Source organism: Peromyscus californicus, unplaced genomic scaffold (genome assembly GCF_007827085.1).
Source record: "Peromyscus californicus insignis strain IS unplaced genomic scaffold, ASM782708v3 Scaffold_8__1_contigs__length_139910024, whole genome shotgun sequence".
NCBI lineage: Eukaryota > Metazoa > Chordata > Mammalia > Rodentia > Cricetidae > Peromyscus > Peromyscus californicus.
The window spans coordinates 64,608,761-64,632,433 of record NW_026294606.1 but is presented as its reverse complement, the minus strand read 5'-3'; the positions used below and the strand labels follow the sequence as shown (position 1 = coordinate 64,632,433).

Genomic DNA, 23,673 nt, shown 5'->3' with positions numbered 1-23,673 from the left:
CACTGCATGCCAGATCACAGAGAAAAATGAGGGCAGCGAGCATGAAAAGGCACAGCAGTAGCAAGAGACATTCTGGAGCCAAAGTCCTCAGGGCCTTGCCTGTCTGAGAATCACCCATCAGGGCCTTGCATTCTGGTGAGCCAACTCCTGGAGTCAGTTGCCACCTGCTGATCCTCTGACATGGCCACAGGCAGGGAAACGCAGTCATGGGGTAATCAGCAAGAAGTTCAGTGAATGAACCACTTAGGGTCTAGATTACAGTAATAACACTGGGATGTGGAGAAGAGGGAACAGGCAGAAACAGAACACAAAAGGCAGAGTCAGCTGACCTGATCAGGTGGCTGACTTGAAACTGAAGGAGAGGAAGTTAAGGATGACCCAAGATCCATGAGTGGGTGGGTGAATGCCTGGGTGAATGGTGGACCCAATCCAGACAGGGAGCTAGACACTGGAGCTGGTTTAGTGCGATTGGTTTAATTTCACGCTTCACTGTGTAATGCTAGGAGAAAGTGTAGCCATCTGCAGCTCTTCAGAAGCTGGGCACGTGCTGCTCAAGTGTTGGCCAGAGGATAGAATAGGTAGTGGGGAGCCAGGGATAGACTAGCTTAAAGGAAATAGAGACATTAACACCAGCATGGACAAGTCCTAGCCTGAGAGGATAGGAGAGGTAAAAGATTGAATCACGGGAAATAGGCCAATCATATGTCACATAGATGAAAAGGGCAGAGGGAAAACTCAGCAGGAAGCCAGTGGACAGGGAATAAAAGTGGTGGATGGAAGGGAAGACTAGTTCTATAGATAAATCATGTAATATAATCCTATTACTAAATATGAACATATGCGCAGATATTGTCTTTGAATGTCACCTTTTTATCCACACAGCACACATCAAATTTTAGAATTTCTTTAGGAATAATATGGAACATAAGACTAACATTCACTTTTAAAAGTCCATCAGAAATACGTTTGCATTCAGTCCTCAGCAAGTTCAATGGCAGGTTGTCATAATTTTGACGAAGAAAATTTTGGGGAAAATGCTGCTCTGAAATACCTGTTTGCTACCCACATGAACTTGTTTCCTTTGGATGTGCCCAGAATGGAATTAGTGTTTCCTGACACTCTCTCCCTCTCTCTGCATGTGTATATGTGTGGTATCCATGAATGTGTGTGTGTGTGTGTGTGTGTGGTCATATGTGTATGTGAAAATGTGTGTTAGCAAGCATACGCGTGTGCACAGGGAGGCCTGAAGTTGGCATCAGGTGTCTCCTCCTTTACATATTGAAGCAGGCTCTCTAGATGAATCCAGAGCTAGCAAACTCCAGCTAGTCTAGCTAGTCAGCTTCCCTCTGCCTTCTGCTTGCTGGGATTCCAGGCGGCAGCCATGCCTGCCTGGCTTTTTACATGCTCTCTGGGGATCCAAACTGATCCTCATGCTTGCACCCCAAGTGCTTTAACCACTGAGCTGTCCATCCCCCAGCCATGTTGTTAACTCTTGTTTAAAAGTGCAGTTCATGCCGGGCGGTGGTGGCGCACGCCTTTAATCCCAGCACTCGGGAGGCAGAGCCAGGAGAATCTCTGTGAGTTCGAGGCCAGCCTGGGCTACCAAGTGAGTCCCAGGAAAGGCGCAAAGCTACACAGAGAAACCCTGTCTCAAAAAACCAAAAAAAAAAAAAAAAAAAGTGCAGTTCATGCAGAAAGAGTAGGCTGGGTTTCCATTTTTCTGCAGAGAACAAGTGAGTGTAAAATGGACAAATGACAGTCGGCCAGGACTTTGGCGATGAAGTTCACGTGCAAAACGAAACCAGGAAACTTTGGACTGGGAGACAAAGCTGGGTTTTTGGAGAACATCCTAAGAAATGCTTTGTGAAAAAAGTGAGAAGGAGGCGAGTTAGGCACCTCAGAAGCAGCTGGGGGGAGAGCGAAGGACAGATGGAGTTCTGTTTTATTGGAGAAAGCAGAAGTGCTCTGATTGCCCAGTCCCAGCACAAAAATGAAAAGAAAAAGAAAATGGAAGAAAAACCAGTGTGAGTTGGTCTACTCTAGGACTTTTTCAATGAGCACCAGGTCACTGTTTTCAGAGCTTCCTTATGATAGAACTAGTCATCTGGCCTTTCCAAGAGGGATCTATATAGTTCTTCTAATTAAGAAGTAGAACCTTCTCTGGCTACAAAGGCCTGGCACCTGCTTCTTTGCAAGCCAGAGAAATCCATTCTGTCTGCTGGTGGGTAATAGACACCTTCCTTCCCCTGTGTGCTGTATATTTCTCTGTCAACAGCTTTCCCACCAACACCTCGTTAGGAGGAACTCCTGTGCACCTGAAGGCTGCAACCCCCACACCCACTGTGGGACTAAGTTCAGGCTCCATGGGACCTTATTGGCTCTGGGGAACGCATTTGCTGCCTGGGGAAGGGCAATCTGAGCTAGTCTGAGTGTCTGAGGAATCCAGTTATATTACCAGTGACTATGCTTGAGCCTTCCACCTGGGTTTCCAAGTCTTTATTCTGGTCACCAGCCTCATGTGTGGCCTTTTGCCAAGAGACCAAATGAGGCCAAATGTCCCCAGGGGCCTGTTCCCTGTGCACAAGATACAGTCAGTCTCTTAGGCCGGCTGCCCTCCTCCCAGCTTTAAGCATTGCATCACGCTGCGTTCTTGTGCTCCAGCATTCACTCCAGCTAAATTCCTTTTGTCCCATTCTTGAAGCTCTCCATGGCACAATGGGCATGCTATTAAGATTATCAGAGAGATGAATACGAAACATTTTCCAGGGCTCCTCCCTCTTGGCCCTGCCACACTCTCTTTTCGAGAAGCTCTCTGTTTCACAGAACTCTCTGTTTCAGTCCCAGGAAGAACGGTCTTCCCTCAGTGGCAGGGAGCAAGTGATGGCACACAGAACTGCAGTGTGGTGTCACCTGAACCCTGGGTAGTGGATGTGCCATGGATTCCAGAATTGCTTGCATTCGTACTCAGACTCCACAGATGTGACTGGCTGGGTGACTAGAAGAAAGGTCACCTGTCTGCACCTGAGCTCATCGATTTGGAGAAGAAACGGTAACCTCAGCCAGGTGGTGGTGGCACAGGCCTTTAAGCCCAGCACATGGGAAACAGAGGCAGGTAGATCTCTGTGAGTTGGAGCAAGTTTCAGAACAACTAAGGCTACACAGAGAAACCCTGTCTCAAAAAAATAGATAGATGATAGATAGATAGATAGATAGATAGATAGATAGATAGATAGATAGATAGATCATAGATACATAGATAGATACATAGATGCATAGACAGATAGATGCATAGATAGATGATAGATAGATAGATAGACAGATAGATAGATAGATAAAAAGAAATGATAACCTTAGAGGGCTATGGCGAGGGTTAACTAAATTCATAGGGGGCCTGGGCAGGTGAATAATTCTATAAAGAACTTACCTTGCAAGCATGAAGGTCTTAATTCAATCCTCAGAACTCATGTATTTTAAAAAAAGAAAATAGAAAAAAAAAAGGCATGAGCTGGGGCTATAGTTCAGTGGTTAGAGCACTTGACTCTCATACACAAGGCCCTAGGTTCAATCCCCAGTAGCACCAGGGTAAAAAGAAAACACAAATATTGTGATGTATGCTTGGAATAGTACTGGAAAGATAGAAGCAGGTGGGCAGCCAGCCTAGCCTGTTTGACAAGTTCCAGGCCAGTGAGAGACTGACTCCAGAACAGTGGATGGTCCCTGTGAAATGACAGCCACCTTTTTCTCTAGGATTTTGTGCTTAGGTAAGCACTCTACCAACTCCTTCCCCATGCATGTGCACACACATGCGCGCGCGCGCGCGCACACACACACACACACACACACACACACACACACACACACACGCACACATCTCCCACACACACTATATATTATATATAATGTATAAACTTATAACCAATGGCTAAAGATTAGATAGAAGTGAAGGTAGACGGATGGATGGATGGATGGATGGATGGATGGATGGATGGATGGATGGAGAGAGAGACAGAGAGAGAGAGAGAGAGAGAGAGAGAGAGAGTCATTCATTCATACATAGATGATTGTAGAGAGAAATTGGAGAGATAAGTAGATGGACTAGATAGATACATAGATGATAGCTGATACTTGAATAGATACCGATTGTCCATAGAACAACCAGTAAGATTTTACTTAGAAATTAGAAATACAAACTTAAAGTTGTGAAAGTCCTACTTCCTCTCTAGCACATACAGTCGACTATATAATACCTTCCTCATGTGAGCAAAAAGAATATTATGAAACAATACTATGAATAAGCAATCTAAATACAGCTTGCTTTCTGCAGAAGAGTCTTCCAGCAATTCATGACCCTAAGCATTTCCAGCTGCAGGATTAATAGCCTGGTGCTTACAGAACATGGCAAAAATCACTACAACCTCAATACAAATTCAATAGAAAACAGAAAGTTGTGTGAATATTTAATATGCTTAATTATATTATATTAATTAAATCAATTATTTAGTGTCTTGGCTGCTGTTCTGTAATGATTTTTTGCATGTCCAGGAAATTAACGGTGACCATACTGTCCCTTATTAAAAACATGCTCCAGTAATGTCCTGCTGGTTGGTGCTATTGTCAAAATACTGCTGTGACCTTGGGGATAAAAGGAAGTTGACATGATTTGCAAGAGAAATAAAAAGACCCTGGTAATAAATTTAATGAGGCACCAGGGCCAGGGTCAGTCTGACCGATAAAAGTCATTGGTGACGAGTCTCCATTCAGCCCAATCCTAGAGAAATCTGCAGACTCTTGGAGTCGCAGGGATTCTCGCACATCTTAGTACACTGTGGGAAGTCTAGGGGTCTTTGCTGGCTACAGACCTATCACTTACCAGATTCGTTTCCAGTTTGGTGAGTTAAACTTGGATGGCTGACAACAGTTATCAATGTCATGCAGTCCACATCTGATCAGGTGTAATGGTCGTTCAGATTCCAACCCTTCCATGTGTTGGTAATGTCTCCTCAAGTCTAAAGGGAAATCTTACTAAGGGGAGTGTTTGAATGACTCACCCTTTGTGCTGGCTTAGTGTGGTTTTCATTTTTCATTCACCCTACCAGGTGTGCTTTGGGTAGATAACACAGAAATGCATAAGGGAACCATTAATATGGATTTTATTAAGTTGCTTTTAAATGTGCACTTTGCTGTGTAGATGGTTTTAGCATCTTTGTGTTAACCATTCACTTATGTGCGTTATTGCCATATTTATGGGACACAGCTGGATCCATTAGACTCATGGAAATCTTAGTTTAGAAAGGAGAATTTGTGGGCTGGGATGTAGCCTACTTGGTAGCACGTTCGCCCAGCATGCACAAAGTGCCGGGTTTATTCTCTAGTACAGGGTAAAACCAGCCACGGCACTGCACTACCATGATCCCAGTCCTCAGCGAATGGAATCAGGAAGACCAAATTTTTCATAGACAGTCTGAGAGTTTAAATCCAACCTATGCTGCATTTGTATGAGGGAAGTTATTTAAGAACCAGCATTTTGGCTCATGAAAGGATATTATTTATCCACATTGCCCAAGATTCAAAAGTTGCATTAGGCTGTGTGGCTGGCTTGAGAATACTGAAAGTCAAATGCTGTTTAATACCATGGGTGTGTACACTGGTGCAATCTCCATGGGGAGCCAGGTTAAAAATGATTTATTTTTAATGTACCCATGACTTTTAAGTCAACAGTTCCATTTTAAGAAGACTACCTCAAAAAACACATCTGTGCATATGCAAATTCCATCTTCTTTTTTATTTATTTATTTATTTATTTATTTATCTTTTTTTTTTTTTTTTTTGGTTTTTCGAGACAGGGTTTCTCTGTAGTTTTGCGCCTTTCCTGGGACTCACTTGGTAGCCCAGGCTGGCCTCGAACTCACAGAGATCCGCCTGGCTCTGCCTCCCGAGTGCTGGGATTAAAGGCGTGCGCCACAACCGCCCGGCTCTTTTTTATTATTTTTAATAAATACACATACTTCTATACCCATATGTGTAATTTTTTCTTTGTTTTCTTTTTTCTTTATTCTTTGTGTCTTTCACATCATGCCTCCCAACCCCACCCATCTCCCTCCCTCACCATGGACTCTTCCTGGACATCCCATTGCTACCCTAAGTCATGGAGATCCTGCAGCCCTGGGTCCACAGATCTGAGCCCCCCCCCCCCCCCCCCCCCCCCCCCCGCGTGCGCCATGCCACACCACGCCCCACCTATGGTCCAGCAGATCACAAATGGGATGGATGCCTGGGTGGGCCAACACATAACCCTGGTTCTGGGCCTGGGTAGTTGCAGGGTTGGTCAGCCCACCAGCTCTCCCCTGTCCTCACCACCAGGGTGAGCTCTCCAGCATTGCCCTGGCTTGTTCATCCCTTGGAGTGATGAGCAAGGGGCGGGGCCAGTTCTCTGGCTTTCACGTCCTCAGGGTCGGCTCTCCCACACATTAACCTTCAGGGCCAGCTCTCCTGTGTTGTCCAGGCAAGGTGCGGGGGCCACTCTCCTGAGTGCTGCAGCTGATGAGGGGCAGAGACAGCTCTTCCACCTGCCTCAGGCATTGATGGGGGGGGAATCTGCACCCACCCCCACCCCCACTCCCGGGTCCATACTGCCACATGACAGATGAGTAATGGGGACAGCTCTCCCATGCTCACAACATCAGGGCTGCCTTACCCACACCACTGACAACAGGGTCGGCTTTACTGTGCTGCCCAGGCGAGGTGCAGGGCCTGCCCTCCAAGTGTTACAGCTGGTGGGGGCAAGGACAGCTCTCTTGCTCTTATAACCTCAGGGCCAGCTCTCCCATCTGCCTCAGGCATTGATGGGGGGGGGCAGGGGAAGGTGCAGGAGGGCACCTCTCTCCCACCCATGTCACCTCAAGACAGATGAGTAATGGGGACACCTCTCCCCACATATGTCCTTTTAAACCTAGCTTCCGCATATGAAAGAAAACATGGAATATTCGTCTTTCTGTGGCTAGCTTATTTTGTGTAACACAGTGATTTCCAATTCTGTTTCCTTGCACCATCCTCTTGCTTTCTGATCTCAGACACCTGCCCCTCACCTGCCTGGTAGCAGAGTCCTCACTGCCCTGTTTGCTGCCTAAGAGAGAGATACAGACAACAGTTTCTAGGGGGGTGAATTTACCCCACTTTAATCCCGAGCTCCGTGTTTCCGCTAGACTGGCAGGCCAGTTAGCCCTTGGTACCTGCCTGTCTCCACCATCTCACCCATCTGCTAGCGCTAAGTGTGGAGACATGAGCCACCATGCCTGGCTTCTGCGTGGGTTCTGGGGGTTCAAACTCACCCTCACACAGGTACAGTAAACGCTGTATCCACTGAGCCATCTACCCAGACTCTCTAACAAGTATTTTTAAATACCTCATCCTGTCCTCAAATAAAATTCATGAATAATAGGCACTGACGTGCTAGCTCAGTGGTAGAACACTTGTCTAGTGTACTGGCACGTCCGAGGTCCTGGGCTGGATCACGCACATTTAAAAATAATCATGGATGTTTACAGCATATTTTTAAACTATTGACACAGTTCTGCCATGTAAACAAGAAGAAAAAGGACATTAACCTATCACCAAATAATTTATTATAATGCATGTGTGTATGTATGTAATATGTATGTGTATGTGTATTATATGTAATATGTTTAATGTGTATAATGTATGTAATGTGTGTATTATAATGTAAATGTAAGTATATAATGTATAATGTGTGCAATATATGTAATATATGTGTATAATATGTATGTAATATGTATGTGTATCAAATAACATTATAATGCATGTATGTATGTAATGTATATGTATAATGTAATATGTATGTGTGTACATTATAATGTATGTGTATAATGTATAAAGTCTATGATGTATGTAATATGTATGTGTAATCAGCTGTACTAGAGGTCATGGAAAAGCAATGGATCAGTTAATCACCATGACTACCAGAACTGCAAAAGTTGCTATCCCCAGCCTGCTTGTCAGGACTCGGCTCATCCTGGAACATGGCCGTTGGTACACTGCTGTTCTACAGCATAGCTCACCCTAGAGATATTTCATAGAGCACAGCATGGCCACTCCTTGATCTTCATAACAGCTGCCTTCCCAAGAAAGGTGGAAACAGTGAAAACTGCAGAGAACACAATCCACACTCGCCGTCCACACACACGCTACCCTCCTGCTGCCACGGGACTCTGCCCATCACCTTCCCTCATGTCTGTCTGCCGTCACCTCATCTCTTGTGGGGGAGGTAGTCCTTGGACTGCAGTAGTGATGGGAGGGGAGGGGGGATTCAGGATGGGAAGAAATATGGCTTGGTGTGTGTGTGTGTGTGTGTGTGTGTGTGTGTGTGTGTGTGTGTGTGGTATGTGTGTATGTGGTGTGTGTGTATGCAGTGTGTGTATGTGGGTTTGTGTGTATGTGTGGTGTGTATGTGTGTGATGTGTGTGTATATGGTGTGTGTGTGTAGCATGTGTATGTGGGTTTGTGTGTATTGTGGTGTGTGTGCATGTGTGTGTGTGCATATGCACATTTGCACTAGAGAAGAGTAGTGGGAATCTCACACATTCTTTTCAGCCTTTTCAACCTTGCCTGTTGTTTCTGGACAAACCTCAAATGCAGGAGGCCTTAATAACCAGCACATGCATCTATGATAGGAGTGTGTATCCACCCTTCTCCACTGTGTGTCTGGGAAGCTTTGGCCTTCAATGGCATGGGCTCCCTGTCACCATCTGAGCATTGTTTTCATTTGGTCCCTAGGATCTCTCCCTACAAACAGTCTGGGAAGCCACACTGTGCGCCAGTCTTTACCAAGTGTGCATCAAAATGACTTTGTTGTACTGTGTGTGTGCTGGTGTCCCATCCCACCCCCTTACAGAGCCTGGGTGCAGCAGTCCCATAGTGACAGGGCACATGATAGGCGACAAGCCCAAAAGAAGACCAGGCGGGTTATTGTACATCCCTCTCCATCAGCACCACAGCCAGTGCCTGATACTAATATCACCGTTGGTTTTCAGAGTCATGACATCCACACTTGTGAGGGGACAGGGGCTTGTGGGTACAGGAGATAAGGCGGCAAGCAGAGTCAGGGGACATGTAGAGGAATGGACCCTTTGTGCTTCTCAGAGAAGCCACCAAAATGGAAAGATGCAGTGTGAATGGGGAAGACAAGGCTGACTGTGTAAGTCAGCTGATAGCCACAGTTGGGCACGAGGACAGGCACCAAGAGATCCCTACAGCCTGATACCCAGCCAGTGCCAGCCTGCGGAGTCCTATAGACACAAGCCTTTAAATTGACATGTTTGTCCTCACAGAGAAGGCCAGAGCAGACAGGCTAGCCTTTATAACTCTACTCAGACAGACAGATGTCTGTCTGGCTATGAGAAGAGAGCTGTTTTACTAATACATAGTATCTCCAGAATCCACTCACTGTCTGGATGTAAGGTGAGATGCATGTTGGACAGGTAAGCCATTAACAGGCCATTATATTAGTCACCTTTACGTGTGTCATGGAGGGCTTTCCCATCCTACCACAGTTATACAGGGATAATTATAAATATTTAAAATATGAGATTAACTGGGGGCTGTGTGTGTGTGTGTGTGTGTGTGTGTGTGTGTGTGTATTATCACACAAGCTAGCTAATCTAACCATCATTTCATTTTGTTAATCTATTTTATTTTATTTAGATAGGGTTTGTACTTCCAACTTACTATGTAATTAAGGCTGACCTTCAGCTCTTGATCCTCTTATGTACTTCCAAAGTACTGGGGTTACAGGTATATGCTACCATGCCCAGCTTGCTTTCTCAAGGTTTCTCTCTCTCTCTCTCTCTCTCTCTCTCTCTCTCTCTCTCTCTCTCTCTCTCTCTCTCTCTCTCTCTCTCTGCTCTTCAAAGAGAGAGAAGGAGACTTAAGTGTGACCCTCTCAGCCCATTTCAAGCATACAATGCAGCATTGTTAATTGTGGTCACACTGCTGACTTTAGGTCCTCAGAACTTCTTTATCCCACATAGCCAATGCTTTATCCCTCCGACTATCACTTCCCCACACCCCCTCCCCAGTCCCTAAAGTCTCTCCTTCTACAAGTTTGACTATTTGAGATTCCTCATGTAAGTGAGCCCATGCTGGGCTTGTCTTTATGTATCTATCTTGTTTCCATCAGCCTAATGTCCTCCAGATTTGGGGAAAGGATGATTTCTTCAATAAATAGTGCTGGAAAAATTGGGTATCCTTGTGAAAAAGAATGAAATCTCATACCATATGCAAAAATCTGCTCAAAATGGATTAAAGGCTTTATTGTTGAGGGAAGTTATTATTGCAGCATATTCCAGGTGGGGAGTCAAACTTGAGTGATCAAGATAAAAGCCAGTGAGTTTACTTTTTAAAAATCTTAGTTTTTGCTCAATAATTGGATTCAATTGCTACTGACATTCACTGGTCCAGGCGTAAAATGGTTTACTAGGTTACTTTTTGGACCAGTTCTGATCAATCCTGCAGGAATCTGACACACTGGTTTATACTTAGTCTTCAAATAAGTGATCTTGAGAAGAAAATCACTGTTCTTGAGTGGACTGAAAGGTGTTTCCAGTTAAATACATCTGTGTATTCCACTGCCTAGTGCCTAGGACACGCACACAGTTGTCCTTAATAGAGAAGAGTTGCTAGGAGCTGAAATGTGGTCTGACTGAATGGGAGAACCTCCACTTTATAGAACATTTAAAGTGAATGCTTATTTCCAGGAGTGAAAAACAAAACAAAACAAACAAGACACCAGAGCTTTCTGGAAGAGTGATTTTTTTTTTCAGTCCTAGGAAGAAGGACTGAGACCAGCTTTATGTCTAAATAGGGAGTGCAGCTAATTCTACCCTCGCAAGACTGACGTTTTGTTTGTCTGAGCAGCAAAATATTAAGCCTGGGGGAGATGTTTCATAGCATAGGAAGAAGAACTAAGCATTCAAAAGTCAAACAGAAACAAAATTTTAAGGATTAGAGAAACAATTTAGCCAATGATGAGCTTGGCCGTATAATCATGAGGGCCTCTGTTCAACCCTTGGTACCTAAGAGGCTAGGTGTGGTGATTCGTGCTTGTAATCCCAGAACTGAGGAGGTGGATGAAGGTAGGGCACTAGAGTGGTCCTCCCACCTTCCTTGGTATCCAGTGGCTGCTTGCAGTTCCCAGCATTCCTCGTGAAAGTCTCCCATGAATAATATCCGTAACCCATTGCCTATTTCCTATTTGCATGCCAGGCTAACTCCCTTCTGATTAATTTCTCCCTTTTAGAAACTATTGCAGAGACAGCCTCACCAGGATCAGGGGCATGGCTCAGAGGCTAATGTCACCTGCCACCATGCCTGATGACCTAAGTTCAATCCTAGAAACCCATATGGTAGAAGGAGAGAACCAAGTCTAGCAAGTATTCCTCTGACCTTCATACATGTGCCAAGTGTCATGTGTGCGGTGGCCTGTATGTACCCAGTCTCATACACACATGTACACACATACACCCCTCAGACATGTTTCTTAGGTCCTGCTCTAGAATACTAGGCACTTGCACACCTAGACTGTACAGACTTGCTTGCCCCTGATGTCTGCTGTTTCTTTCAAGCTCAAACAATTGTAGAAAACAACCATGAAAAGCCATTGTTGAGACTGGGAGGCTGACTCCTTAAATGAGGAATATTAAAAATAATAGGTTCATTTGAATCAATTATTCTCCATCAAGTAACCACTGGTCTATCCCAGAAGGTGGGCTGATGAAAATAAACTGGGATGTCTTTTGTGAATAAAAAAAAATACCTTGGAGGGCCAGGGAGATGGTTCAGTTAGCAAAGTGTTCGGTGTGCAAACATGGGAGCCTGAATTCCATCTCTAGAACCCACAAAAAGTTCTGGGCATGGAGGCAAGTGCTTGTAATCATAGAACCTAAGAGATGGAGAATCCCCGTGGCTCACTAGCCACCCAGGCTGCCTAGTTGATTTCCAGTCCATTGAGAAACCCTGCCTTAAAACAAACAAATAAACAACAAGAACAGTGAACAACTTCTGAGGAACAATGCTCAAAATTCAAGATTGACTTCTGGCCTCCATACATACACCTGGATACACATATGTACCCCAGCACTCAATTATATATACATGTACACACAAAACGAGGTAAATAAAGTGTGCCTTTTCCCAATTTAATTCATAGAAGAGTGGGCACATGAAAACTTGATTTGAACCCTCCCCTGAGATTTCTGGGAGACTGGAACAATATTGCATTGGTATAGACATCTGTCTTCCCTAACAGTCTTCTAGTGGCATGGTCAATGGTGCCCACATCATTGATTTGATTGGTGAGAGACACCTGGCCCCTTGAGCGCCTTCTAGGCAGCAATAGTTTTTAACAAAAGCCTTGGGAACCCTATGAGAAGTAGAGCTGTAGTCAACAAAAGAAGGCCGACAAGAACTCATGTAGCAAGACATGTGACTCTGTTTAAACACAAGATGGCAGCTGTGTGGCAAGAAGTCATCTGTATTGAGTCTTAGTTGCTGATGTGGCTCTAGTCACAGAATCAGTGTCAGATGCTGGAAGCACATTAGCAGATAGGAAGGCCTGGGAAGCCATTCCCCTGTCAGGGAAATATGTTTTCTGTACAGTCTCAGCTATTGAAGCTGTCCATCACAGCATCACCCCCACTCCTCCTCTGACGCCACCGCTTAACAAGAGACACCTGTTGTGGTACCCGCTGTCCATCCCCCACTAGGGGCTCTAAAGCAAATTCAAAACTGCAACGTGCCAGACCTTTGAGTGTAACTGATGACAGACTGTCAAGCTAAGCAAGTTTGACAGGCCTTCAAACTGCTTTTAAAACAAGGTTAAGCTTTTTATCAGGATTTTCTTTCTAGTGGGGGAGTGACTTTATTTCATGGTGGCTCTGTTTAAATTACATATACTGAATCTGTCTACCTCCATCTTTGGGAAAATGAACACTTGTGTGGAAACTAAACCCAGGAGTTTTGCTACTCTCCTTTTAGAGAACTGGGGTAGAAGGGGAAATACTCATGTTGTAGAGTGCGAGCCTCTTAGACTTCTGTTCCCTCCTCAGTTTCACATGGATTACCCCCTCTGACATGGGTGTTGGCTTCCCCTGATTGGAATCAAAAGACTAGACTTTTTGAGCTAGGGCTTGTGAGATAACTAGGAGGCCGTCTGGTCTTTCTATACTGGGGCTATGTCTGTTAGTACAGTCGTGACACAAATGTCTACTATGGTCTTGATACCAAGTATTCCTGGGAGGTTTTCTCAGTTCTGAAAATGTGCCCAAAGTGATGTTATTTCTTTAGATATGTGATTTCATCCTTAAAAAAGAAAAGAAATTCTGGGCTGGGGAGATGGCTCAGTGGATAAAGTACTTGCTGCACAAGTGTGAGGACCAGAGTTCAAATCCCCAAAAGCCACATAAAAGTGTGGCAAGCATGGTGGCCTGCCCACAATCCTGGTACAGAGGAAGCAGAAACAGGGAATTCCCAGAGTAAGCTAGCTAGTTAGACTAGCCAAAACAGCAAACTGTGAAAGACCCTGCCTCAATAAAAAGTGAGGAACAATCAAGGAAGATACCCAGCATCAACATTGGACCTCCACATATATGTGCACACATGTGCATGTGCAACTGTACACACACATACAAACACACATCACATATGCACATCACATATGCATACCACACATGCATACATAGGCAAAAAAAGTAAAAGAAAATTCTAACACGCGCTTGAGGATGTTATGCTAAGTGAATAAGCCATTCACCAGAAGCCAAATACAGTATGTCCCTTATAGGGCCTCCCAAGACAAGGAAGATGCATGAAAAACAGAATGTAGGATTGTGGGTCAGAGAGGCAGAGAGAGAGAGAAATGGAGAGACATGAGGAGTTAGTGTTCCATGGTATTGTGGTTCAGTTTTACAAAATCAAAGTTTCCAGAGTTGGATGACAGCAATACTTCAACACACAACTGTGCAACACATCATTGGACAGTGATGTGAAGAGCTTAATGGAGCATTGCTGAATCACATGTAGCATAGTTGAGATGGAACTGGAGAAATAGCTCAGTGAATAAGAGGAGCTTCCTAAGAAAGCATGAGGACCTGAATTCAGATCTCCAGCAACCTCAATATATATATATATATATATATATATATATATATATATATATATATATATATATATATATATATATATATATGCTTGCCTGTAACCCCAGCAGGTGGGTAAGGGTGGAGTGAGGGCAGAGACAGAAAGATCTCTGGGCCTTCCTAATCACCAGCCTAGCAGGAAAATATAAAATAACAATCTCCAGGTTCAGTCCTACCTCAAGGAATAGCATGGGATATGAGCAATAGAGGAAGACACTCAACATAGTCCACTAGCGCCCCCATACATGCATACCTATATATATATATATATGTTCACACATGTACACACACGTACACACACACACCACTACAAAAGAAGATGAAGCATCACATTTGTGTCATGAATATTTTATTGCAATTTTTAAAAATGCTTGCATGAATAGAAAGGAGTCAAACTATAGAAGCCAAAAAGAATTTCCAAGGTTTCGTGAATATTCTACCTGACAGATGCTGGAGGAGCTGACACAGAGATGAAGCCTATTTCTGAGATGTTTATCTACTTGTGCATGACGAGGGTGTGAGGGGGAGATCGTATGGGATCTAATAATATTCTGGGGAAAAATTTAGTACCCTCCAACTTTCATTTCCTTGTTTTCCACAAGACTGTGTTTCTCTGTCGTGGTGCACAGAACAAGGTCTGATGCGTCCTCCACAAAGAGCCATTGATGGCGTGTCTGTGTGAATTGCCCTGGCATTGGTCACAGCCAAGTCCTGCAGGACCCACTGCCCCCGTTCGACAATACACTCCACTGTGTGTAGCCATTTATGAAAGGTCAGAAATGAACTGAGAAATGGCTGGAGTCAAAAACATGTGGCCCTATAAATATCAGAGTCAGACGGCTTCGTGAGGTTTCCCAGTCTCGTTCCTGCCCTATCTAGCTGTCTTCACATTCATCTGCTGCTGCGATCCCTTGCGTGTAGCGGGCACTTCACCTTGGGAAATTCTACAGAGGAGACTGCCTTCCTCACCTGGTGACCTTTGTGCCCAGTCTGGTAGCACAGAATCATTAATAAGAGTTTGGGTTTTTTAAACCCTTTATCATTTCTTCTAGGGAACCCTGGCAGCCCGTTCTGCAATGCTCTGTTTTATTTTAAGAGTTCCCACTTCTCACTAGTGGCAACTTTGCCTGGTAACTGACTTTGACACCAAAGGTGTTCTGTGAGCGGAAGGGTTTGCAGCTTGCTTGTGGGGCCTAAGAGCGAACTGGGACATTGACCATGACTTTAGCTGCCAGACTGGATGACTTCGAGATGACCCTCGAGCACCTGCTCATGGATGTGTTTGTGAGTAAAAGCTTTTCATTTCAATGTACCAAGATTGTCCTTGCCATCCCAAGTAACCTAGAGATTGTGTCCCCATAGTAACTGAGGCTTCTAGCTTGTCCCGTTTCCACACAACGTTGTCATGTCTTACTAATGTGCTGTGGGGGGAACTGGGGGGTGGGGGCATTGTTCCTAAATGTCCAGTGACACAGAACTGTCCATATGGATTAACTGGCAGAGATGTGGCATTTTGAATCAAGTAAGTTGCAGAAATCTGAATGAATGGGCTGAAGAAACAGAAAACACTCCCCAGGAGAGATCAAAACCACTTCAGTATGCATTCTCTGGGGAGACCAGATTTGTTTGTGGAATTTATAGTGCTCAAAATACTGATCATTCCATGCAGAGAAATGCAGATTCCTGGGTAGCATCACTGACTCTACTGTCCACAGACTGTTTTCATACGAGTTCCCCAGGAATTGATTTGATCAGATGAAGTTGTTTGGTTTCATTTATTTTCCTCTAAAGGAAATAGCAGCTGACAGGGACCCCCCTCTTCCTGCAATGATTTTAGCAAAGCAATTCTGAAAAGCCCCCATCAACAGAGTCTCTACCCCTGACCAACCACAGGGCTCCTTACACTTTGTTTGGGTTTGCTGCAGGGCACAGGTCTGCTCTCTCTGGGCTGCTGATGGTGTGGAGGGGACTGCAGAAGCAGTCTTGCAGGTGGTAAGGCAGCTGGAAGGTGTTGGTGGTGTGCTCCTTCCAAGAACAACAGTTGGTCTGCCAGGGAAGGCGGCTGCAGCGCATGCTGGGAGGGCAAACTAGTCTGTGTTTAGAATAAGGAAAAGGCTCCAGAGGGTTGGTGCTCTTTGGCTATACATCACTAGGGCCCTTTCACGGACTTTACAATGAATGGCGTATTTTGGCAGACAGGAGAGTCTGGAGCATTTCTTATTATTAATTTATAATTTATCTTCAAATGGAGGCAACTTCATGCTGGCAGGATTCCCAGAGGGGCTTTCTCTTTTAGGAGGGTGTGGGAAGCTGAGGGACTTGAGTCCATTCAGAGCATAGGCATGCATTGGGAAATAAGCCTGAAGGTAGAGTACGTGGTAAAGAATGGACAGGGTCCTCCTGAATGTCTAGCCCAGAGTCATCAGTTCATAGGATGTATGATAGAGAGCAAAACAGGAAACTAGCTTTGATGGCCAGTCCTCTCTGCAGGGTTGAGGTAGGCGGTGGTCTCCGGCATAGTAAAGGATCAATGAGAGTGTGATTGTCTCAGAGGGGAAAAAATTAATCAGAAAATTGTTTTTCTTGAAGTACCCGAAGGACATTAATGTATCCCCCTTATTGCCTTGACTCCCTAATTTCCTTTCTACTCCCTCTACATTCCCATGGTCTTGTTCCCAAGCCTGGCAAAGTTCTTCATCTTTAAGGGGAAGAACTCTCATATGCCCCATCCTTTTTAATAATAGTAATTGTAATTTAATAATTTAATAACTACCTCTCACTTGATTGCTCCATTTTCCTGGCCCCATTTGGAGGGTTTGTTCACCCACTCTCTCAGGAAGGCCAGAGGAGAACACTGAATGTCCTGCTCTCTCTGCCTCTTCCTCTCTCTTGGTCCAGTGTCACTCACTGAACCTGGAGCTAAGCTGCCAGGCAGCAGCCCCCACTGGTACAGCCTTCTGCCCCCCCCCCCCACAGCTCCAGGGTGACATGAGTACAGTGGCCAAATATGGCTTTTTACATGGGTGCTGGGAATCAGAACTCATGTTCTCAAGGGCACCTGCCTCTAGCCTTCTTAGCATCCAATACGCCGTATCAACACCATGAGCTATATACTAAGGACTTGTTTTTAAGTGCATATTATTCATTTCATTGAAAATGAATTAATTTGGGTGAGACCATCAAGATGCAAAAGAGAATCCTATACTCTCTATACATGTTCCCATCTTCATTTTAAAATTTACTTATTTAGTGGGGCATGCATATGCCACAATATATGTGTGGAGATCTGAGGACCTCCTGTGGGAGTCACTTTTCTCCATCTACCATGTGGGTTCCAGTGATCAAACTGAAATTAGCAGGATTAACAGCAAGCACCCTTACCTGCTGAGCCATCTTGTCGGTTCTCTGCATTTCTTACCAATTACAGGACCTCTTCTTGACACATTCATGACAGAGGCCACCATGGTTATAAAAACTAAAGAAATCAGTGGATGGAATGTGAGGAGTAGGAACTCTCTTTGTGCTTTGAATTTCATATAAGGTATGTGAGTCATGCCTGGTGGTACAGACCTATAGTCCTAGCTACTTGGGTGGCTGAAGGAGGAGGTTTGCAAGTCCAGGACGAGCCTGGCCTACAGTCAGTTCAGGGCAAACCTGAGCAACTTAGTGAGACCCTGTCTCCAAATGAAAACTACAAAAAGAGCCAAGGATGAACCCACCATAGAAAGGCACTTGCTTAGTCTGAGCGTGGCTCAGGGTTCAACCCCTAATACCATAAACAAGCAAACAACAAGCCGGGCGGTGGTGGCGCACGCCTTTAATCCCAGCACTCGGGAGGCAGAGCCAGGTGGATCTCTGTGAGTTCGAGGCCAGCCTGGGCTACCAAGTGAGTTCCAGGAAAGGCGCAAAGCTACACAGAGAAACCCTGTCTCAAATAAACAAAAAAACAAAAAACAAAAAACAAGCAAACAACAACAAAACCCACCACAATATATGGTACGTGATATATACGTGAAATGCAGGTGTCCTAAATAAACCTGGAGTCTAAAGACTTATTTACAGAGCAGACAACCCCATGTGACCTGCGTCCAGATGACAAAGGATGCAGTGGGTACTGTGGGTGCTTCATGTCCCTCTTCCAGATAATTCTTCCTCCCCTCCCCCCCCCCGCTAGGTCTCCCTGACCCCCAACTTTTGTGATAAGCATTTTCTTGATGTTTGGTATAGTTTTTCCCGTCTGCATGTAACAATCCTAGAGAACATTAGCCATGGATTTGGAAGCCACACACAGCTGAGTCCCCACCCTCACTGTGGAAGCAGTGTTTCACATGTTTGCTCTTTCTCTGTTCTCATCAGTAAAGTGTGGCTCAGACTATCTGGTATATGCAACTACAGCAAAGATTTAAAGAGGGTGATGCCGGGCCAGCACCCAGGCCTGGAGAGTACAGAGACGGCACTGGATATGCTCATTTTCTTCTTTCTTGGCTCTGTTGCTGATGGGAGATGAGCCCTAGAGAACCTCTGCTGGCATCCCCTTAGGGAGGGTGCTCTGAGCCAGACGACCTATGGATGACTTAATTTTTTTTTTTCTTTTTACTTATTTATTTTATGTAAGTAGGTGTTTCGCCTGCATGTATGTCTGTACACCACACATGTGCCTATTTCCTAAGGAGGCCAGAAGAGGGCATCAAATCCCCCAGAACTGGAGTTACAGATCGTTGATAGCCACCAAGATGGTGCTAGAAATTGAAAGAGCATTGAGTGTCTTAACTGCTCCAGTCCCTGGCTGCTCTTGCAGATTCATTGCAGAAAGAATGGGGAAGAATGTCGGACAACCCATAGGGATTGAGATTAATATCCTAAATAAACAGAGGTCACTGGAAATCTGTTGGCTAGTGTTTTCTCTTCCAACCTTGCTAGGAACCACGGGCTTTCCCAAGTGAATCTAAATGTCTAGAACAAGTGTTCACATCAGAGTCCCATTACTCTTGCCTTGCCTCTATAGCTTTGAGCATGCTCAGTAGGATGCCATCCAACTATCTCCAGAACAGTGGTTCTATGCTGACCTTTGCTTTCCAGGATATTACCAAGGGACGTTTTGGGTGGGTGTGCTTTGTGGAAATGCAAGGTTTCTATAAGATGAGATAATGGGGGCCTATCACATCTTTCCTTTCATTATACCTTGTTGCCACTTGGGGCTTCTCTATCTGCAGCTGTCCAGCTGGGTTCCTGGGGGAAAAAAAGCCCTCACATGCTGGGCACAAGCTTCCTCATTCAAATGCAGTTTACAACCACCTATACCTCCAGTTCCATGGGATCTGATGCCCTCCTCTGGCCTCCAAGGGTAACTGCACTCACATACACATATCCCTAAATGCATACCCATAAAATTTTATTAAAAACAAATATTTTAAAAGAATGGCTAGTATGGAATTTGTTGTATATGTCCTACTTCCAACCGTCAGTCTATCCACCTTATTTCAGAAAATGAGAGGCATGTCACTCATCTCTTACATCTCATAGCTAGTAGGTATAGCTAAGAGGCTCTGCCTTGCATGGATATTCCAAGACCTCCCCATAAACCAAGGGCACCCAGTACAAACTGAATAAAAGGATAATGGGAAGCCAAGCAGACATCTTGAAACATTCTTTGTTGGATTAAATGACCTGATTATCTACTCTCAAATCTGTCCTTTCAAAAGGAGGCAGATGCCTCCAGCTCTCCCCTCTTCTGCCTGGCTTCAGCTGCCAGCATTTCATGTGCACATTCTCATGGTCATCCAGGACCTTCTGATTATTACCCTATTATGCTGAATCTTTCTCTGGCTCGGGCTTCCTGTAACATCGCTCCTTCTGTTTGCAGTTTCATTTTGATTTTTATCAACATATGTGCATGGCAATTCTCATGAACATAAAATTTAAAGAACTCTAGAAGGCTTATAAAGAAATGCTCCAGGTTCCAGTCCCTTCCTTCCGACCTCTGAGTCCCTCTGCCCAGGGAAAACCATGTTCTTCTAAATGTTGTGTGTACGCTGGTGGTTAGCTGTAGTTTTCTGAATAATACGTTGTCTTAGTTCCTGTTGTATTGTTGTGAAGAGACACCATGACCACAGCAACTCTTATAAAGAAAACATTGAACTGGGGGCTTGCCCACAGTTCCAGAGGTTAGTCCATTGTCATCATGGCAAGGAGCATGGCAGCACACATGGTGCTGGAGAGGTGCTTACATCTCAATCTACAGGCAAAGAGAGAGAGAGAGCTTGGACCTGTCATAGGCTTTTGAAACCTCACATTCTACCCCCAGTGAGACACTCCTCCAACAAGACCATGCCTACTCTAGCAAGGCCACACCTCCTGATCCTTCTAATCCTCTTAAACAATCCCACTTCCTGGTAACTAATCATTCAAATATGTCAGCCGGTGGGGGCCACTCTTGTTCCACATGTGTTTATATAGTAATTTCTTAAATACTTAATTTTGAGATTTTATGCTGCTACCCTGAGACATGAGGGTTTAACTCTTTATGTGTGTGTATGTTCGTGTGTATAGAGGCACATGCATATGTGTGAATGCACACTTATATGTGAGAATATGCATGTAGAGGCTGGAAGACAGGTGTTAGTCTCTCACTGGAGCAGGTTAGGCTGGCTGACCAGTGAGTCCTAAGGATGAACCTGTATCCACCTCCCCAGTTCTTCTAAAAACAAAATGTAACTTGGGTTGGTTCCTGAGATTGAACTCAGTTCTTCATGCTGGCAAGATAAATATTTTACTTTCTGAGTCATCTCCTTAAGCTGAGAGTTTTAACTCTTGTTACATACACACACACACACACACACACACACACACACACACACACACACACCACATTTCTCCCTTCCCCTGTGTCTTCTTGAGATACTGATGTTGCTGTTTAACATAAAATCTAATTTTATTGCTCTAACGAAATATTGTTTATACCTGAGAAATGCTGTATGTTATAATTACATATTCTGGTGGGCTTTACAACTTTATGTTTTTCCTGGAGTTAATAATGACCTTTTTTAAACATTAGTTTAATATCCTGTACTCTCACCAGCTGTTTTCCTTTCAGATCTTCATACTAGAGTTATATGGCTTGTGTCAACTTGGAAACTTCATTACACGCTCAGTTCACTTCCATTTTTGCAGTGGGGGGGGCATCCTTTCTGAACTCTCCATCCTCCATCAATTAGACAAGCTCCTTTCTTGGTCTCCTGCATAACCGTCTTCTTGATGCTTCTCCTGCCCACCATCCTATCAACCCCCTTCACGTCTCTCCTGTGAGAAGTCCTCCTTTTCTTGGAGTTTGTGTTGGCCTCTTTCTAGGCTCAGTGTCCAACGAAAGTGCTGAAGAACACCATTTGCAATGTTCACAGGAAGTAAAGCTGTCCATTATTGAGTGGCCATCCTATGGTTTTAATGACAGAACTTGTCTAGTGGTTGCCTGAGTGCCATTGAAAACCTACATGTTCAGGTTTGACTCTTCTCTTAAATTCCATCTCAAACATCCAGACACCAAAAACTGAGCATGCCCAGAGCCACGCAGCATCTTCTCAGACCTTCCCCTCCTCCTGTGCATCTATCATTAAGGGTTAGGACCACCCTTCCCCTGGTTTCTTCAGAGAGAACCTTAGAGGACAGTATCCAGGGCTTACACTTCATCTTTTCCCATTTGAACCGTGCAATAACCTTTTAACTGCCTGGTTGGCCTCCATTCTACCATTCACCCTTGGTCAATCAGCCCCTCAAAACTAGTATCACTTCCTTGCTAAGAGTAAGTTGTAATAGTTTCCCTTTGCTCACAAAATGAGGTTGTCTTAATAACTGTTTCTATTGCCATGTTAAAACACCATGACTAAAAGCAACTTGGGGATGAGAAGGTCATTTCACCTAACAACTTATAAGTCTATCACTGAGAGAAGCCAAGGCAAGAACTCGGGGCAGGAACTGAAGCAAAAGGCTTGTAGGAATGCTGCTTACTGACTTGCTCCTTGAGGCTTGCTCAGACTGACTTCTTATGCAACTCAGAACCACCTGCCCAGTGTTGGCACCACCCACTGTGAGCTGGGCCTTCTCATATCATTCATCAATCAAAAAATACCCCCCAGGGTTGCTCACAGGCCAATTTCTCAGTTGAGGTTCCCTCTTTGCAAATGACTCTATCTTATGTTCAGTTGACATAAAACTAGCCAGCACAAAAGTCTAAGATATACTGTTCTATAGTATTCCAGTGATAATTTGACCTTACACTCACTGTGTGTGTGTGTGTGTGTGTGTGTGTGTGTGTGTGTGTGTGTGTGTGTGTGATATGTATGTGAGTACAGGCCCACACATGCCATAGAAAATCTATAGAAGTCAGTGAACAACCTGGAGTATGGATACTTGCCTTCCACATTGTTTAAAGCAGGTCTCTTGGTTGGTTTTTACTGTGTTCCAGGCTAGCTGTATAGAAAGCCTCACAGGATTCCCCTGTCTCCACTTCTTTCCATGGGTTCTGGAGATTCAGGCTTTTATAGCAAGTACTTTACCCGCTAAGCCGTCTGCCCAGTCCTGTGCTGTCATTGTTTACCATCCTTGTTCTCACACATGTGACTTGGTACCTCATGCAATTTTCACAACTTTTCCTTATGTTGTAGAGACCTCAAATGCAAACACAGTGGTGTGACCAACAGGAACAGAACCCTCTGTTCATCCTCATTTGCCCCTAAGAATTGCTCCATTGAAGGTATTTTACCCATTCTGGTCATGAACTGGTACTGAGAAGCCCTTTGACATTTTGACTTATGGGTTAGCGGGTGTCCAGGGCACACTCAAAATAAACCATATTCCCACGGTGTGAGGTTCCAAGATGCCAGTCTTTCTAACAAGTTCATGTTGCTTTCTCCCTTTCCATTGGGAAAATATGAGACTTATAGGTAAGTGGGCAATAATTACCCTTGGTAGTAACATATTTCCTGGGCATGGAAGAGAGAGGAATCGTACACCATCAAGGAAAGACACCGCTCTCTTTTGCAGCAATGGAAGGTTTATTTCCACTATGGGATCTATTCTGTGGATGAAAATTACATGCTCAAGTTCTCTGCCTGGAAAAAGGAAGCATACAAATGGGAAACAGGTTTAAAAGTTGATCATTTTTCCCCCAGCACTTAGCTAAGTATCTCATATGCCTGACGCAAGAGAGCCAAGCCTATCGAAGGTCAGAAATCAACATGCACTGGCTCTGCTTAGAAGTACTCCATATATATCCAGCTAATTCTGTGAAGTCAATACCACAGATAAGGGCATTATTTATTTTGCCATTCCAGGTGTAATTACACGGTTTACCCTGTGCAAAGTGCACTTCATAAACATGGCAGATCAATGCTAGTTATCAAAATCCATCCACAGCTGACAGAACATGAAAAAGGCCTTTGCAAAATGATCTGGAAAGCCCATCTGCAGAGTCAGC

At 44.5% G+C, this 23,673-nt stretch overlaps 1 protein-coding gene across 6 annotated transcripts in view; it reads left to right on the top strand.

Moving 5' to 3' along the window:
• Frmd4a (FERM domain containing 4A) overlaps positions 1-23,673 on the top strand; it is a 611,671-nt gene that overhangs the window by 262,091 nt on the left and 325,907 nt on the right. For 2 of the 6 annotated variants that reach the window (XM_052729397.1, XM_052729399.1), the window contains exon 1: positions 15,068-15,488. The exons of 3 other annotated variants lie outside the window; for them this stretch is intronic. In XM_052729397.1, coding sequence (XP_052585357.1) covers positions 15,423-15,488 — 66 coding nt within the window. In that variant the 5' untranslated portion in view covers positions 15,068-15,422. Of the gene's footprint in view, positions 1-15,065; positions 15,489-23,673 lie in introns of those variants that run through there. One more of the 6 variants, XM_052729403.1, reaches the window with a different exon arrangement.